General features: G+C 44.1%; 2 protein-coding genes across 2 annotated transcripts; one reads left to right on the top strand and one right to left on the bottom strand.

The window, feature by feature from the left end:
- Positions 1 to 3139: 3139 nt before the first annotated feature.
- Positions 3140 to 7415, bottom strand: tprkb (Tp53rk binding protein). The gene is made up of 4 exons (XM_084339315.1): positions 7164 to 7415; positions 6186 to 6308; positions 5558 to 5734; positions 3140 to 4164 (listed from the first exon to the last, which is right to left on the bottom strand). Exons 1-4 carry the CDS (start codon positions 7302 to 7304, stop codon positions 4078 to 4080), a joined length of 528 nt encoding a protein of 175 aa, XP_084195441.1. The 5' UTR covers positions 7305 to 7415; the 3' UTR covers positions 3140 to 4077.
- A 1007-nt stretch (positions 7416 to 8422) lies between these two features.
- On the top strand, positions 8423 to 12318 carry alg10 (ALG10 alpha-1,2-mannosyltransferase). The gene is made up of 3 exons (XM_084339319.1): positions 8423 to 8752; positions 10105 to 10302; positions 11158 to 12318. Exons 1-3 carry the CDS (start codon positions 8582 to 8584, stop codon positions 12232 to 12234), a joined length of 1446 nt encoding a protein of 481 aa, XP_084195445.1. The 5' UTR covers positions 8423 to 8581; the 3' UTR covers positions 12235 to 12318.
- Positions 12319 to 19327: the final 7009 nt, after the last annotated feature.

Genomic DNA, 19327 nt, shown 5'->3' with positions numbered 1-19327 from the left:
TAACACGGTCTTCATCGGGTCATGGACAGCATCGGGTCATGGCAACACACAATTTACAGCCACAACTATGCTCTCTCTTTCGTGTACTGTGTCTACAAAATGTTTACAGTATGTCTGTCTTTATTTTTGTTCTGCATTAGACAAGAAGAAAGGCAGTGGAGGAGGCCACGATTGACCTGGAAGACTCATCAGAGTCATTCAGGGATTCCTCAGCCTCCTCATCATCTTCTTCCTCGTCCTCATCATCTGAGGATGAGAGGAAGAAACACAAGAAAAACAAGAGAAAGAAGAAGCAGAAGAGGAGGAAGGGGAAAAAAGATAAGACCAGGGCCCTGTTTCATGTACGTGGTTCAACTAAGTCGATCAACATGTCCATTATCCAGCTTCAGTTAACCCGATGTTCAAAGCCGGGATTTTCCTGTTTCACAAAGGAGGATTCAGTCTCGTTAACTCAAGCCAGACTTGAGAGTCAGGCTCAAGTCAGGCTAGATGCGCGCTCCCGTTTTAGGTGGAAAGCCAGCACGTATCGATGGCAGAGACCCTGATTCTCAACGGCATTGATTGATTAATTGATTTAAGACTTTATTGACAGATTGCAATAGGCTCAATCGCCTCGCCGACAAGTTAAATGCGTTATCTATAGGCTAATTCTAAGTCCCTCATTACCTCAATCAATCAGATTATATTTCTTTAAACTTGCCTGCTGGATTGAATAATCAAATGAGATCTTGCTAGCGAAAATAACTAGTTAACTGTTATACAGAATTACGAGACGGCTTTCTTGCCCATTGATTGATGTATAGTCAATATTTAACTTATCTCCAATGTGGTCCAACGGGTTGTTCTTTTGACTTCCACACGGACGACCCGGGTTCAAGACCGGGGTCCTTCTTTTTGCAATATAGGAATAATTCAATTTGGTGCACGTTGAGAGCTATATAAAGAATGACATCCTCAATGCATGTAGATTTATAATATTTTAACTTAAAACCAGGCTACTTTGGCGTATAATCATTAATATTATATTCAAAAAAATCATATTGGAAACACGGGGATTTGAACCCCGGTCGGTGGATTGGGAGGCTTGAGCACTACCGCTGGGCCACAGAGCCAGATGGGATAAATTCATTGTTTATACATTAATGAACGAGAGACCCGTGTTTAGAATATCCTTTGTTTTGAATGAAGTTTATCTCTTTATCCTCATTCATTAATGTGACGTCAACGGCTCATTCAATTTCTCAAATCCGTCAAACAGCGCATCTCATCAGACATCTTAATCCCAGTTACAATTAAAATAACCACATCATGTGTACATCGCACGAGCGAGCGCCACCGTCGCCACGGTATATATAACGTGCATTATTTAGGACAAAGTGAATTTAATATCAGCATTTTGGGTCTATTTTACATTTCAAAAGCCCCCTCTGGAAGAATGGAGCACAAAAACGTAATTCAGAATGGTATAATGCAGATCGTAGACTGTGGGAATAGTTTCAGGAAACGGGCTGTCACTTCTTTGCGGGGGCGTGGCGATAGTTCAGGCTAACTTGAACTTGAACTCTGCTTTCGACCAGGCTCAAACTTTTGGATATGTTGTCATGGTGATTTGGAAAATCCAGGTACATGAAATCGGAAAGTCAGGCTAACCCAGTTATCCAGCTAAAGTTATCCGGCTAACTCGGTTATCCCGGTACATGAAACGGGGCCCAGAGGGGAGGAAAAAAACTACAGACGCAGAGGTAAATATGGGCTGTGGAAATTATGTGTCTGGGAGCTGTGATTACAAAAACTGGGCTTGTATTACTGTTTAAAATGGTTCATTTGGAATGATGGACATAGATTCGTATTGCCTAATTATCCAGAATGTTGATTCATGGATATATCCATTTCAGTCAATCCATGCTGTTTTTGGTTTAGAACGTCCAGCTATTGCTAATGCTGTGTTGTAAACTCATCAAAAAAGTTTGGAGCTTTGTGTTTGGTCGATCATATCTCTGTTGTTACTGTATTAAATAGCATTGTACCTTATATAATTGGAAAGCCTGTTCATTTCCCTTTACAATGATGTTCCATCCGTACGGATCATGCATTTGTGGGAGGAGTAAGCACACACACACACACATCTCATCATTGTTAAGGGAAATTAACTGGCTTTCAAATTACGTAAAATGCAATGCTATTTAATACAGTGACAACAGAGATATGATTGACCCCTGCCAGCACATGTGCAACATATGAATGGAGACAGACAGGAAAGTGGAGTCAGAGATTGAAAGATGCTATCCTATGTTCCATCAATTGACATTCCAGTTAATTCTGGAAGAGTTATGGTCTGTTTAATCATATTGGCACAGCTTAGAATGCCTCTTGGCCAATCTCAATGTATGGTTGGAACTAGCTGTTCTATACTTCATTTATCTTTTTGTTTGTCTTTTCCATTGTAGCAGTACATCCAGACCAGGTGGTCAAGAGGTACCAGAAGGTCCTGCAGCACTACAGGAGAGGGACGAATCTCGCCATGTCCTATAACCATGTCGGGGTGGATAGAAACACAATAGTGACGAGTGCAGCAATACCAGAGCTGGCCATTGCCTCACCAGATAGATATGGTGAACTATTGAAGCGATATTCGAGGCAGCAAAAGTTGCAGACATTTGCATTGCACTGTGCGAATGTCATTAAAGATGACCCTGTGCTGTCGGCTGAGGTCGAAGAATTAAAAAAGGCAAGGAAACTTCTCCCTTTCCTGAAAAGGAAATAAAGTACAGGAGTGGGTGGAATTCTATGTTACAACGTTTGTAGTTTGAGTAGTTATGTTATGGCAATTAAAAGGAACACGCCAACATTTTGGGAAATTAGCTTATCGTCTTCTCCAGAGAGAGATAGATACCAGTTTCTCTTTGTGCGTTCAGTAGAAAGCTATCTGGCTGCACGTTAGCCTAGCTTAGCACAATGAATGGAAGCGGACATGGCCGGTTAGCCTAGGCATTGAACAACTAACACCTCTCCGAAGGATAACTGGTCATGTCCGCTTCCATTCATTGTGCTAAGCTAGGCTAATATGCAGCCGGATAGCTTTCTACTGAACGAACACACAGCGAGGAAACTGGTATCTATCTTCTTGTCTCTCTCTTCTTGTCTCTCTTCCCAAAATGTTGGTGTGTTCCTTTAAAGATCACCCAGTGCTGTCGGCTGAGGTCGAAGAATTAAAAAAGGCAAGGAAACTTCTCCCTTTCCTGTGCTGTTGGCTGAGGTCTTGAAGTCTTTTTCTTTTATTATAAACCATGTTTATTGGTTGTTGCATTGTTTGTTAATAAAATTGCATTTATCTATAGTCCTAATTCTGTCACTGTTTGATGTCACAAAGAAGGGTGGATCCGAAAGCTGTCTAGAACATTTATAACGTGATGAAAAAGTCAACAAATAATGTATTACACATTTGTTAATGATGAATAGTGTTCACTTCAGATTAGGGCACACAATAGCATATAGATGTTTCATAAATGTCTAACAAATCATTTGTTAAACATGAAAAGACAAGTCTGGTCTTTGCCTCGTGTCTGTATTCATAAAAGCCAGATTGTTCATAACAGGTGAGTTGAAAGTTAACAAATAATGAACAAACTGTATTACACATTTGTTAATGATGAAGTGTTCACTTCAGATTAGGGCACACAATAGCATCTGCAAATGATTTATAGATCTTTTATGAACGTTTGTTTTCTGACCTATGGTTTTTTTTCTGCTAAACTCCTACTATGCGGCTGAGCACAGTAGAGGTTGGATAGACCAGATAGTCTTCATTGCTGAAAGAAAGAAATCCTCTCCATTTAGTCCATTCTGTCATTCCTGACCCCTCTCTCAGGGACACGGGATAAGAGTCCACCGGAAACGTGGATTCAGCCCAGGTCTCGTCTCCCGGTGGGAAAGTAAAAACGCTCATTTTCTATTTCAAGTGAAGGAGCGCTGATCCGGTGTCAGTCGTCAGGAACATTAAGTCTTCATGACCTTATTCAAAATAATAAGATTGAAGCTGATCCTGGATCAGCACTCGTGGAGTCCGCACTGCTGCGGCTACATGACGTCTTTGGTCGCCATCCGGCAGACGACTGCGTCCAGCAACGTCCCGCACTTCTCCTCCTGAGGGGTCACCTTGTACATCTGAAACACAAGAACCAAGTTTGTCAACATGCAGCCCCAGTGTCTGAGGTCTTCACACCTCCTGCCTCGTTCAGTCTGGTTGAAGTGAAACCCTGGAGTGTTTTTACACCCCTTGGTGCAGTTCGCTTTGGGTCGGTGTGAACACCGGAATCGAACTCTGGTCCGCCAACCAGACAACCGCGCCCCTGGTGCGCCTGTTTTTTTTTACTTTATTTTTTAGCGTTTATCGCTTTTCTGGTCAAGCATGACCGACAGATACAGGGTGAAACGGGATATAGTTCAGGGGAAGACATTCTGGTAAATGACGGCGGGTCCGGGAATCGAACTCGAGTCCACCAGATCCGTGACGCAGCACGGTTTTCCCCGACGCAGAAATAGCGCCGAGATATGCGGTGAGCTACTGGAGCCCCCCAGGTGGTGGTGCGCCTGTTTTTAGGTGGTATTGATCCACTTCCAAGTGAACCCCGGAGCGGTTTGTTTGAGGCGTGAAAGCAAAAGCGGACCAAAAGCACAACTTGATTCATGTAATTTCTCTATGAATCAAGTTGTTAGAGGGTGTGTACAGAACTAATTGAGACCACGTCAACAGTCAACACACCGCTACGTTCAGGTCAGTGCTCTCGCCTCAAATGGTCCGGTGCGGTCGGCTTGGTCGGCCTTCTTCTCGTGACACCAGACGTAGGCCTAGAACGAACGGGACGCGATAGTTTCTTCGTACAGAATGTGGGGTACTTTTTGGAAAACAAATATGCAGCCACCTTGACCACCAAGAATAGTTGTCAAAGGCATCAATGCATGCATTGGACCAGGAAGATCAGCACTGTCCCTAAGCCATGGTATAGGGGAGCAGTGCCACCATGTGTTTAAAATGTTTTTTTTTTTTTTTTTTGCAGTAAAAACTTCGGGCCACCGTAGGAACAGACACATCGTTGTCTAATATGCGATTGCTCAGTCCTCTGCGTGTGTTTTCATGTTCAACGTTAAAATATTGTGCAACCTTATACATTGTACTTAAATAAATCACTTATTTGGAACTTACACTTGCCATTTTATTGAAATTATGTTTACAGCTAATGGCTTTCTTTATTGCTAATTATTTTGCCTCACGGATGGGGGGCACGGCCCCCCTCTGGACCACCCCCTACTAGTTGCAATTCAGCATCATCTTGTTTGAAAATCCTGGGGGAAGCCCTGAAGATGCTACAGAAAGCGGCAAGTTCATGAATAAGGAAGTACACACACAGAGAGAAACATGTTTTCTAAGAAGCAACCAATTTGTTACCAGGTTTCTTCTAGGTAATTCTATGTCCAGGAAAATGGTCGGGGATCATTATAATGTGCCCATATCTAGACCGGGATGGTCCTTCAAAGCGACATGAGGAACCCAACCAACCTTCTTGATCTTGGCAGGGTCCGTCAGTGTGGAGATCTGATCCACTGGGATCTGCTGTCCGTCCACCTTGGCTATGACATCTGCTAGAAGCTGTGGCTCATCTTTGGAGTGCACCAGGACTATGTGTACAGAGTTATCACCATCGGAGATCCCAAACCTCTTGAAGGCCTCTGAGATCTGAAGAACAAAGACATACAGGCCACAAGATATATCACAAGGTCAAAGAGGCTGAACCGTATGGGTGTAGGCATGGGCAGTATACCGAAATAATACATTTACATTATGACAGAATTATGAATCTCTTAGTGATCTAATTTTGCCCATGTCTGTATGTTATACTCTAATGCATTCCTCCAGTGCACACATGGTTGCCCCTTTAATTCAGCTGAATGTACAACAACCAATCACATGTTGACAGACAGACAAACATTACAAACATGTTGACAGAGACCCTAGACAATAGAGAATGTGGTATCTGCACTGGTGTTTAGAAAATGGCTGGTAACAAGTCTCTCAAATCTGCTAACTGAAAATTCAAACACAATGTAGAGATGAAGCGGACACTGTATATCTCTCGGTGTAAAAAATGTATAATACAGAAAAACAGTAACAGACTCAAGTTACTCACATTATTGGTAGGTGAGAGGTTGAAGATGATCTCGGAATATAAACTTCTTGTCTTCATTTTTTTGTTTTTTTGTAAATGGACTGCCTTGTTTGCAGCTACCAGCACTTGGAAAGGATGCACAATCTGAAAAGGAAGTAGGCCCATCAGTTTGTTTGTTTGTTTGTAGTAGAGGTAGTTCAGTTATGGATCTGGAGTGCATGCGCACACAAATCCACACAAACAAACCAGAAACAGCTTGGTGATCATTTCCCGTCCAGTTATTGATATTAGCAGGAAGTAAACGTGGGTCCATTTAGATCAGTGGATGCGAGCTTCCCTCCATCCAGGATATATAACGGTCGGTGTGTCAGCTAAGCCTGCAGGATTATCAAAGACCCCAACCATCCCAACCACAGATGGTACAGCAGCCTCAAGGCCCGACCAGCAGACTCCAGGACAGCTTTTTCCTCCAGGCTGTCAGACTCATGAACAATAACACTACAGTCTACTCTATAAATAACGACCTAATACCTGCATGTCCACTACTCAACACACACGCACAATCACATACACAATCATGCACACACAATGAATGTACTCACAATCACACACAAATGCACATCTATTCCACACACACTGCACTTTATCCACATTATCACTGGACTTTATTTTTGTATAATATTTAATTCATACAGCATTAAATATTGTATTATATGTTTGCTACTTCAAAGTCATCTTCTGCTGCCATTTTATACTACGTGCTTATGTTGCTTTTCCCGTAAACATTATTCCTCACCATGGTCGGTTTGATCAGGGCCCCCTGCATGTAAACATATGAATTGAAAATGGGGGACCCTGATGGAAACAAGACAAACGTCTTTCTCTGGTCTGCATCCCCTTAACAATTGTGTGTATTGAGCCGTACTGTATTGTACCCATTCTGCAATCTGTTAAATAAAGTTTTCATTAATTCATTCATTCAACAACATTATTCCTCACCATGGTCGGGTTGAGCAGGGCCCCCTGCATGCTGCCCTCCATGGCGCTGCGCCTCAGCTCTGCGGCGTTCAGGACGTCTCTGAACAGCACCTGAGTCACGCTGCGGTCGGGGAACAGCTCCAGCTCGTGTGTTAGATGCATGATGGTTGAACAAAATGTAGTAGAATATGTATAATAATAATCTTTAACTATATATGATCACAGAGCTAGACGTGAATCACCGTGGTGGGTATCGCTGAACAACACAGACCTAGGGGGACCAATAACACAGTGACGCAACTTCTTCTTCTTCTTTGGAATTAATGGCGGGTCGCAATCACAAAAGGAGCATACCGCCACCTACTGTACCCCGACGCAACTTCTCATGAACCTTCCGCTTTGACACTTTGTAGGAAAAAAAGCAAAGATATGTATTACAGTCCAGTGGAACTGACATTCTAAATATAATAAAACAAGACTATTGCCGTTTTTCTTAATGGTTTTATGATGGTTTCACGTTCATGGGTTTACATTTATTTTATTTTATTATAATGTCAAATATTGCAAGGAAGGGGCAGGGCTCGATAAGTTGTTTTACTTCCCCCTGTTCCTTCTCGAACACTTATTGTATGGAAATAGTCTTTGACTATTTACCTTTTTGTTTTTTAAACTTGTTTTATGTTTCTATGTTCGAGACAAATACAAATCAACTCAAATGGTTTCACGTAACAATAATAGTAATACAGCGTAGGAAAGGTTAGTTGGTGCAACAGCAGCTTCCGTGTCGGACTTGTTTTCACCGACGGACCAGGAAGCCGAGCTGTCAACAGCGCGTTATTTCTTTTCCTATCCGCATTTCTCGGTGACGCTCTCTGATTGGCCGACGCCTGTTTCTACACTGGTTAAGCTTAGGCACTCTTTCGAAGTTGGTTAAGGTTAGAGTTTGTCTTAATGACGATAGAACGCCAGGTAGTTTGCAGCATAGATATATATAGATATCTATGGTTTGCAGGCTGTTCGACGCGGAAATGGGCAAAGACACAGCTCGTCACGCGATTGGGCAAACATGTCACAGTGGCCAATCAGAGAGCGTCAGTCAGTGGCCAATCGGAGAGCGTCTCCGAGAAATGCGGCTAGAAAAAAAACCGTCTGACGCGTGATTTTCTTCCGTAGCCTATGTTTGCGAAGACGCTCTCTGATTGGCTAGCCGCGTACAGCGGAAGACCCTCTCTGATTGGTTTAGCGCCGAAGGGTCTCTTCCGCCTATTCAACAACAATTGATCCGCACATCTCTGTCTTCTGATCTCTCTATTGAATCAGTTTGACAATGCAACTATATATCGTTACGCTGTTTAGTACAAAATAATAACATCACGAAAACCTAACGACGAGAGAGTTGACGTTTCTTTTCGGATCGGAAGGAGTTGTCGTCGTCAAACATGATGATGGAGAAATACGAGGGTTACATGTTCACCGCGCTGTGCAGCAGCAACTTTCTGATCTCCTGCCTGGTCTTCTCGCAGATCACCCGGGAGCAGAGGGAGCCCTACATGGACGAGCTGTTCCACGTCCCGCAGGCGCAGAGATACTGCGACGGCAAATTCAACGAGGTAACAACGGTGACTTTTGATGGTCAGGATGATCAATTATGATGAATTGAAAATGGGGGACCCTGATGTAAACAAGACTAAAGTCTTTCTCTGGTCTGCATCCCCTTAACAATTGTGTGTATTGAGCCGTACTGTATTGTACCCATTCTGCAATCTGTTAATAAAGTTTTCAATCAATCAATCAATCAATCAATCAGGATTGCATTTGCTAGCTATTAAAGCGCCCATGTATGTGTTTGGTAACTGGCTTCACAGCTTGTCGGATTAAGAACAGAGTCTCATCTGATCTCCTGTCTTTTGAAATTGTGTGACAGATTGCGGGACATTTTAATCCATATAGGGTCATTAGTATTAATCTGTTCCTGAAAGTAGTGCGTTAGTTTATTGTCAAATGTCAAGCTCAGAATGTATCAAGCCTATATGAGTCCAATGGAAGCTTAATAATGACGCCCCATGAATAATATGCCTACTGTATGTTGTATTTTTAGCGAGTAAGCATACAATGGTTTTCATCTAGTGATGCTTTAAATCCCAGGGTGCATTGATTGATTGAATTGAATTGATTGAAAACTTTATTAACAGATTGCAGAATGGGTACAGTACAGTACAGCTCAATACATACAAGTGTTAAGGGGATGCAGACCAGAGAAAGACTTTCGTCTTGTTTACATCAGGGTCCCCCATTTTCAATTCATCGTAACATATATGACATACAGATAGACAGTACTGCTACATCTATACATTTATGACATATCAGATTTGCAAATACAGTACTGTTTGTGATACAAAAAGAGTCCAGAAAAGAAGTATATACATTTGACGTAGAAACTACATTGGAGGAGGTTGGGTAGGAGTGGGGGGGGAGGTTGGGTAGGAGGGGTGGGGGGGGGGGGGGGGGGGGGGGGGGGGGGGATAAGGGGGCATATATACGCAGATCTGTGTAAACTATTTTATAATTGAAAAAACAACTATCAATAACATTCTAGGGGGAAAGATTCACATGACCTAACCTAATGGCTTATGCTACGGCCATAGAGATACTGAATTTGCTATTACTCTAGTGTCTATACCTTAACCCTTTCACTGCCACACGACAGCCGGTTAACCCTTTCACTGTGACAATACAGAAGGCTAGCCCTTTACTATCACACAACCGCGGAGCTAATGATGCTAATGATGGAGCGTCGCCGTCGGTTGTGTGATAGTAAAGGGTTAACCTTCTGTCGTGTGAAAGTGTTAATGTGTAAAAAATAAAATAAAAAATAAAACGTGTACAAACCCTAGAATCAAACGGTCATACCCTCTGTGACCAACAACGTTCCCCGTCTGCTCCGTCTCCTCGTTGCCACTAGTGGGACCCCATGATCACCACGCTCCCGGGCCTGTATCTGGCCACCGTCGGGGTGATCAAGCCGGTGGTGTGGCTGGCCGACCTCTCCGGCAAGGTGGTGTGTTCCACGGCCATGCTGCGCTTCGTCAACCTGCTCTTCAACTGTGGCAACGTCTACCTGCTCTACCTCATCCTCTGCAAGCTGCACCTCCGGGAGAAGGTAACGTCATACCACCCACCGCTCACTCGGGGGGGGGGGGGGGGGGGGGGGGTCAACGCCGCCGCGCTCTACATCTTCGTCAGCAAGACCTTCCTCTGGGCCGACAGCAGCGACATGCTGCTGTCAAATTCAAATTTAACTTTTCATTCAGTTAAATTTGAATGATCCGATATTGATACTTCTTTTGTAAAGATATCCACCCTTACACACGCAGAAAAGACATGGATGAGATGGATTTGTCTCTAGGTGGGATATATTGAAATTAGGGATGCTCGATATTGGCTTTTTTACCGATACCGATATACCGATATTGTCCAACTCTTAATTTCCGATACCGATATCAACCGATACCGATATATGCAGGGTTTCCCCCCCCAAAAAATGGAATAATTTCAGGTAATTAACATTACATATCTCTTGTTGTGGAATTAACACAACATTATGCATACTTTTGACAATAAATAAAATCATAATTTGTTCTTACTTGCTTGCCTGGGTAGATAAAGGTTATAGAAATGTAAAAAAAAAATTGAAAACCGATACCGATATTTTCCGATATCACATTTTAATGCCGATATCCGCCGATAATATCAGACATCCCTAATTGAAATACACTACAAGCCTATAGAAATGTATTTTCAGTTGTAATTAAGGATCCATTGACCACAGATCATAATAACTTTTTTAGGGGGATTATAACAAAATGCATCTGCAATGTAAACTGACTCATCATAATACTGCTAGGCCAGCTGCTGTAACAAAACGAGCCTTTTAACCCTTTGTAGTGTGTGGTAGTGAAAGGGTTAATGGTTCAGCTCGTCTTACCGCCGGCTCTCTCTCTTTGTGTGTCTCCAGACTCGCACGGCCTCTCGCCGCGTCCTGTCGGCCCTCTCCCTGTCCACCTTCCCCCTGCTCTACTTCTTCAACTTCCTGTACTACACCGACGCCGGGTCCACCTTCTTCGTCCTCTTCACCTACCTGATGACGCTGTACGGCTGCCACAAGGCCTCGGCGCTGCTCGGCGTCTGCGCCGTGCTCTTCCGCCAGACCAACATCGTGTGGGTGGCCTTCTGCGCCGGCACGGTGGCCAGCGTCAAGATGGACGAAGTCTGGCGGACGGAGCAGACGAAGAAGAAGGACGAGAGGTCGCCCTCCTCCTCCTCCTCCTCCGCCCAGATCCCTTTCTCCATGGGCGGGGCCAGGAGACTGGTCCGTTTCCTGTGGGAGTTCGCCACGTCGCCCGCTCACGTGAAGGCGGTGCTGGCGGTGGTCTGGCCGTACGCGGCGGTGGCCGCGGGCTTCGTGGCGTTCGTGGCCCTGAACGGCGGCATCGTGATGGGGGACCGGACCAACCACGAGGCCTGTCTCCACTTCCCTCAGCTCCTCTACTTCTTCTCCTTCACCCTGTTCTTCTCGCTGCCCGTCACCCTCTGCTACTACCAGGTGGTCCGCTTCCTGCAGGCTCTCCGCAGACACCCGGTGTTCTTCCTCTCCGCCACGGGCCTCTGCCTGCTCCTGGTGTGGAAGTTCACCTTCGTCCACAAGTACCTCCTCGCCGACAACCGGCACTACCCCTTCTACGTGTGGCGGAAGGTGTTCCAGAGGCACCAGCTGGTGCGCTTCCTGCTGGTCCCCGCCTACGTCTTCGCCGCCTGGAGCTTCCTGGACGGCCTCAAGACGCGCTCGCTGTTCTGGATCCTGGCATTCGTCGTGTGCGTGCTGGCCGCCACGGTGCCCCAGAAGCTGCTGGAGTTCCGGTACTTCGTGGTGCCCTACCTGATGTACCGGGTCCACGTGCCCCTGCCCTCGCTGCCCCGGCTGCTGCTGGAGTTCTCCCTCTACACGCTGGTCAACGCCGCCGCACTCTACATCTTCGTCAGCAAGACCTTCCTCTGGGCCGACAGCGACGACACGCAGAGGTTCATGTGGTGATGGTGGTGGAGCTCATAGATATATATATAGAACACTAGATAGCTTGCCCGCGCTGCCGGCCAATGGAGAGCGACGTCACTGAACCGCCGCCATCTTGCCCCAGTCAGCCTTGAGTGAGAGTGAGTGAGCTGCACAGACAAAAATACTCATAACTCGCTGAAATATTGACGGATTTACAAACGGTTTGGTTTGTTACAAGCATTATTAACGTGGCTATGATTCAAGCGGTTTGTAAAAAAAAAAAAATCTTTAATTTTTTTTTATATAAGTATGCAGTATCATAACTACATCTTTGCTGTTTATAGCAAACCAACCCGTTTGTAAATCCGTCAATATTTCAGCGAGTTATGAGTATTTTTGTCTGTGCAGCTCACTCACTCTCACTCAAGGCTGACTGGAGCAAGATGGCGGCGGTTCAGTGACGCTGGTGACTCCGCCTTAAGCTATCTAGTGTTCTATAGATATCTATGGTGGAGCTGACGGGACTCTGAGGTGGCCACAGGGTTAGATCGGGGGCTGAATTTCTCCGGGTTGTTACACGGGGCTCCACAAATAATGTTGAAAAATACTGTTCTTATTATAAATGTATCATTAGAAAAATCTTTGGTCTAGGTCCAGGAAAAGAGCCACCACGGCCCCCCTCCTCGGGTTTGTACAGAAGTTCTTCAGGTTCTGGTCAGGGCGGCGAGGCCAGACACGTTGAGCTCTCTACAAGGAACAGCAGCTTGGATGGACAGCGGAGAGGAGCAGAACCCCCTCTGAGAGGAGCAGAACCCCCCTCTCAAGCTGGACTCAGACCGGCCGAGATCCACTGTTTATGTAGAAGAAGACTAGGTTGTTCTGAATGGGAGCCATAGGGTAACATATCTGCACTAGCCTAGGGGACTACCGTCTGATACCACGACTATCGGATATTGGGCCAATACCAGGCTAAAACAGGATATCGCTATCAGGAGATGTTCCCCCGATTATTCAAATACCAAGAACCACGTGTAAACATGTCAGAAACTAAGGCCCCGTTTAGACGGAAACGCTAGCAGGTGAATCCGCAATTTTTTTTTCTTCGGTTGTGCCTTTTCGTTTATACGGAAACGGCGTTTTTACGGGGTGAAACCGCAAAAAAGTGAGACTACCTTCCAGGGTGGAATTCCTAGAAACGCTAAACCTTTGCGCTCTCGTCTAAACTGTCAAACCGCATAAAACGATGACGAAAGGGTTGTCAAGGCTCTCGTCGCGCGTACTGCTTACATCACAGGCATGCGCCAGTAGCCTAGAAGCGTAAACAAAGCATGTCTGATTCTATCCATGGCGATCACCTGAAGGCTACAAGTACATTGGCAGTACTTTTAAATACACAAGAATCTGTCCCGCGGCTATCACAACTGTTAGTACTGGACCCAGTGTCTGTGAGTGACTCTGCTTTGGTCCAATCACATTCCCCCACCCACAGTCTGCGAATCAGAGGCAGAGTAGGGCGGGTCTTCACAGCACGTCATGTGACATATGCGACCAATCGTGTGACAGCGGGGCTCCGTTGTCTCGAGTTGTTACAGCCTCGTCTGCACGGAGAATTCCACCCCAAAACGCTAGTCTAAACGCAAAATTAAAAGTGAAACCGTAAGACGACTTTTGCCGTTTCTGTTCAGACTCTCTCCGTCTAAACGTAGCCTAAAGCAAAGCCACTTGAACACATAGAAAGATGTCGGGTGTCTCCAATGGAAGAAAATGAATCAATAATTTTTGTCCAGTGGCCTCATACTCGCGGTCTAAGTCTATACTATAATAGGTGGGATTGGTTTTCGGTAATGGGGGAACTTTAAAGGGGCACTTCACCAAAAAACAATGCCGATTTATTTGACACATAATCTCACACACATCCAAAAACTATTTTACACACATTAATTTAGTTTGACAGTAAATTAGTTTGAATATATGGTCATCAGGAAAATGTAATCCTTGTCTTGTGTTAATTAGAGGTCAAGTAAATAATAAGACCGCAGTCCCTATAAGACAAGGTATTGCTATTTTTTCATCTACATCATTCCATGGTGCTGTACTGTACATAACACAACACAAGGATTCAATGACATCACTGGTGGCCATATTCAAACTCATTTACTCTCTAACTGTCAAACTAAATTAATGTGTCGCAAAACTGTTCAGAGTTTCTAGATGTGTGTGAGATTATGTGCAAAATAAATCTGCATTGTTTTTTGACGAAGTGACCCTTTTTTTTAAATGTAGTTTTCAGAATCTGTATCGGCAGTGAAACTGTTCTGCGGCCCGATCTTTGCAGCACATGCAGTCTAGTATATTGGTATTAATTGACATTGTAAAATCAAATTCTGCTTCTGGATGTTTTCACGGTTTGGAGCATTTTCTACAAAATTCAGTCTTCTTATACCTGTGTCAAACGCTTCAGTCCTTGCTTTGTTAAATGAATTATGTTGAGCCTTTTGTACAGCAACCTGATGTAGGTTTATCCTAAGTGTGTGTGTGTGTGTGTGTGTGTGTGTGTGTGTGTGTGTGTGTGTGTGTGTGTGTGTGTGTGAATATGTATGTGCTAGGGATGGGTACCTTTCACATTTGAATCGATACCGGTACCTGTGAATCGATACCGGTACCCAACGGTACCTTTTTTCGGTACTTTAGTCTCAAGAAATTTAATTTACCTACCTCAGTCGTAAAAAAAAAAATCCAAACTTCAAATAACTACAATTTCGACAGTTTTCGGCTTGTCATTGCTCCGACTGCTTTGTTGTTGAATCAAGTCAAATCCTAGGTAAGCATATATTGTGCGTGTGAACGTTGACATGAAAAGAAAAAAAGTAAAAAAAACAATTTTTTTTTTTTTGGTATCTCACTTGAATCGATACTCGGTAGTACCGACGTGTTTCGGTTCGGTACCTCAAAAGTACCGAATTCGGTACCCATCCCTAGTATGTGCGTATGTATGTGTGACGCGTATGTATGTGTTGGTTTGAATTGAGAATCTTTTTCTACGCAACTGTAAATGTGACCATGCATTTTATTGTATACTACTACTATGGGGAATTGACAGTTTATTGACATCTAAACTGTAAATATAGACTTAAGAGTCGGGCTTCAGAATATTGGGGGAAACCATTGTGATTTTGTTAATTGCTTTGCTGCATATTGCTTTTGTGACACACATTTCAACAGGCCTACAAGGAGCCTAATTTAAATATAGCTATTATAGCATCATTTATTTAAAGGAACACGCCAACATTTTGGGAAATTCGCTTACCGTCTTCTCCAGAGAGAGACAAGAAGATGGATATACCACTCTGTGCGTTCAGTAGAAAGCTATCTGGCTACACGTTAGCCTAGCTTAGCACAATGAATGGAAGCGGACAGTGCCGGTTAGCCTTCGGGAGAGGTGTTAGTTGGACAATGATAATACACTTTATTTGTATAGGCATTATCATTGTCCAACTAACACCTCTCCCGAAGGCTAACCGGCACTGTCCGCTTACATTCATTGTGCTAAGCTAGGCTAACGTGTAGCCAGGTAGCTTTCTACTGAACGCACAGAGAGGAGACTGGTATCTATCTTCTTGTCTCTCTCTGGAGAAGACGATAAGCACATTTCCCGAAATGGGTGTAGGGTTCTGAAATAAGTCTGCTTAGTATTTGCCCAGTTTGTATATAATGAAGGATTTCCTCTCATGTCCTACTGATTCTACACTGGAAGAATGCCTTGTTTGGAGTTTATCAGCAAGACGTTGCTCACTGATGGAAAAATTAAAGGGTCTTGGGATATGGATAAATATACATAAATACAATTTAAAATACAATACAAAAATATATAATAAATAATACAAATAAAAAGATAACAAATTGAAGCTGCACTTTGTATAATGGTAAAGAAAGAAATGACCCTTTTTAACAATATATTTTTTAAATACTTAGAATGCATTTGTAATGTCAACACATAAGTGAATCGGCAGCAGTGAACCTGGTAGAGGACTCACAGCTGTTAAAGAGGCACTTCACCGAAAATTCATTTTGCACGTAATCTCACACCAGACTCTACAGTTTTGCACACGTTCATTTAGTTTAGTTATTGAGGGGTAATGAGTTTGAATATATCCTCCTGTGATGTCATCAGAGGACACGGAATCTTTGTGTTGTGGCACTAATTACCGGCTCAATGAAATCTAGACCATTTCACGGAACTGTAATTAATTAACACAAGGATTCAATGTCCCGTCAGCGTTGCCTCCGGCTTGGCCGGCCGTCATACTGGCTCAATTGGCAGAGTCAGCGGGGGTGAAGCCGTGGGTGGTAATCTGGTCGTTGTAAACAGCGACTCCTATAGGTCGGTCAGGGCGCCTGCATGGCGAGGAAGGGAGATGGTGAGGGTAGTGTGAGCCTCCCACACGTTACACCTCGCCAATGAGAGTCCGCGCTCGCAGGTGAAAAGAAGTGGCTGGCTGACTCCGCATGTATCGGAGGGGACACGCGATAGTATCTATCAACCCTCTCTAGACCGACCAGTGGGGGGCACATGCGAGCAATGACCAGGAAGGGGAGGGGGGAATTGGCACGACTAAATTGGGATGGGAGAAAATCACAGAAAAGCAGGAGGGGAAAAAGTGGATAAAAAAAAAAAAAAAGGATTCAATGTCCCAATGACAAACTAATTGACTCTAATTTAATTTAAACTAATTTAACTGTCAAACTAAATGAATGTCTGCAAAACTGCTTGTAGAGTTTTGGGATGTGTTTGATTTTAAAGCCATCTCAGACCAAATACTGTATCGTGAATAATATTGCCATGGATACGCATTACGCACACAGTGACGCCCTTTTATCCAGACCGTTGCCTTCCAACACTGCACTGTGTGGTTGTTACAGGGTTACGTTCCCTGTCCCGACACTGCACTGTGTGGTTGTTACATGGTTACGTTCCCTGTCCCAACACTGCACTGTGTGGTTGTTACATGGTTACGTTCCCTGTCCCGACACTGCACTGTGTGGTTGTTACATGGTTACGTTCCCTGTCCCAACACTGCACTGTGTGGTTGTTACATGGTTACGTTCCCTGTCCCGACACTGCACTGTGTGGTTGTTACATGGTTACGTTCCCTGTCCCAACACTGCACTGTGTGGTTGTTACATGGTTACGTTCCCTGTCCCGACACTGCACTGTGTGGTTGTTACATGGTTACGTTCCCTGTCCCGACACTGCACTGTGTGGTTGTTACGTGGTTACGTTCCCTGTCCCAACACTGCACTGTGTGGTTGTTACATGGTTACGTTCCCTGTCCCAACACTGCACTGTGTGGTTGTTACATGGTTACGTTCCCTGTCCCGACACTGCACTGTGTGGTTGTTACATGGTTACGTTCCCTGTCCCGACACTGCACTGTGTGGTTGTTACATGGTTACGTTCCCTGTCCCAACACTGCACTGTGTGGTTGTTACATGGTTACGTTCCCTGTCCCGACACTGCACTGTGTGGTTGTTACATGGTTACGTTCCCTGTCCCAACACTGCACTGTGTGGTTGTTACATGGTTACGTTCCCTGTCCCGACACTGCACTGTGTGGTTGTTACATGGTTACGTTCCCTGTCCCGACACTGCACTGTGTGGTTGTTACGTGGTTACGTTCCCTGTCCCAACACTGCACTGTGTGGTTGTTACATGGTTACGTTCCCTGTCCCAACACTGCACTGTGTGGTTGTTACATGGTTACGTTCCCTGTCCCGACACTGCACTGTGTGGTTGTTACATGGTTACGTTCCCTGTCCCGACACTGCACTGTGTGGTTGTTACATGGTTACGTTCCCTGTCCCGACACTGCACTGTGTGGTTGTTACATGGTTACGTTCCCTGTCCCAACACTGCACTGTGTGGCTGTTACATGGTTACGTTCCCTGTCCCGACACTGCACTGTGTGGTTGTTACATGGTTACGTTCCCTGTCCCAACACTGCACTGTGTGGCTGTTACATGGTTACGTTCCCTGTCCCAACACTGCACTGTGTGGTTGTTACATGGTTACGTTCCCGACACAGAGACCAAAAATGATGGAGCCATATTGAGGGATCCTGTCTTCACTCAGACTCTGCACAGAGGATGTTTTTGTAATTATAGGAAGGTTTTTGTTTAGCTGGAGAAGAACATTTACAGCTATCTTTTTTCCCCTCTTCGGTTGAAAAAAGGTGTTCATTTTATGTAATTACTAATTAGAGAATGAGGGAAAGGTTAAATTATAGGTTGATTATATGACAATATACATGATGCCCGGTCTGGAAGCAGCATTACTTTTGACTGAGCTGTTGTTCATACTAAGTATACTAATACTAACTTAAGTATTAGCAGTATTTGTTTTTCCCCCAACATAAAGTAAATTGTGTATATTGGGGGGGGGGGGGGGGGGCTTCGTTATCCAATGATTAATTTAGTTAGCTGTGTTTTGATTGGTTTATGGGTAAAGTTGATCTCAATGAACTGGGTTTTATTTGACTGTTTCAAAATAGTCTAAATGTCTCTGCATTCCCCTTCTGTTTGCCCGCGCTTAATGCGTTATTGGTTGATTTCAGAGTCAGAATGTGATGAGATTATATGTCATCTCATCATCTTCATAAGTGGCTACATATGTTTTCCTAAATGCACTAAGAACCTTTTATATGTCATAATAACCCAGCTACAATAATCAAAGTGAAGCCTGATTTGTTCTGATGTTAAAGTCATGTAACTGTCAAATGTTACTCCGTTCACTATTGGTTTTTTCATCATGTTTTTTCAACCATGATTTGTGAATGAATAATCATATTAATATTGTATGTGTTAAAAGTAACCTATTGTTGCTCAGTCAAAGAGGGAGGGGCTAGCGGTCAGGTGTACACTTTTTTCAGGCAGATTTCTCTGTCGACAGGAGAATTCCGTTAATCGGTTTACGGTTTATTTGTGGAAACCGGGATGCTCAAACACACTTTATTGAAGGTACATATAAAGACCCTTTTTGTTGTCGTCTAGTTGAACTTGTCTTTTTGCATTTAGTGCACTTTTTGTTTGAGTTTTTGTATGTCTTTTGAAGATCACGAAAGAAAAACAAGTATAC

Source organism: Notolepis coatsorum, assembly GCF_963971535.1.
Source record: "Notolepis coatsorum genome assembly, contig: SCAFFOLD_269, whole genome shotgun sequence".
Taxonomy (NCBI): Eukaryota; Metazoa; Chordata; class Actinopteri; order Aulopiformes; family Paralepididae; genus Notolepis; species Notolepis coatsorum.
The sequence above is the reverse complement of the archived record's forward strand: the minus strand, read 5'-3'. Positions and strand labels throughout refer to the sequence as shown.

Coding starts and splice junctions, on each gene's coding strand:
- tprkb (XM_084339315.1), bottom strand. CDS start 7,304: ATGCATCTAACACACGAGCTGGAGCTGTTCCCCGACCGCAGCGTGACT. Junction 6,309..7,163: donor CCCTGCTCAACCCGACCATG/GTGAGGAATAAT, acceptor CTTCCTTTTCAG/ATTGTGCATCCTTTCCAAGT. Junction 4,165..5,557: donor ACCCTGCCAAGATCAAGAAG/GTTGGTTGGGTT, acceptor CTTGTGTTTCAG/ATGTACAAGGTGACCCCTCA.
- alg10 (XM_084339319.1), top strand. CDS start 8,582: ATGATGATGGAGAAATACGAGGGTTACATGTTCACCGCGCTGTGCAGC. Junction 8,753..10,104: donor GCGACGGCAAATTCAACGAG/GTAACAACGGTG, acceptor CGTTGCCACTAG/TGGGACCCCATGATCACCAC. Junction 10,303..11,157: donor AGCTGCACCTCCGGGAGAAG/GTAACGTCATAC, acceptor GTGTGTCTCCAG/ACTCGCACGGCCTCTCGCCG.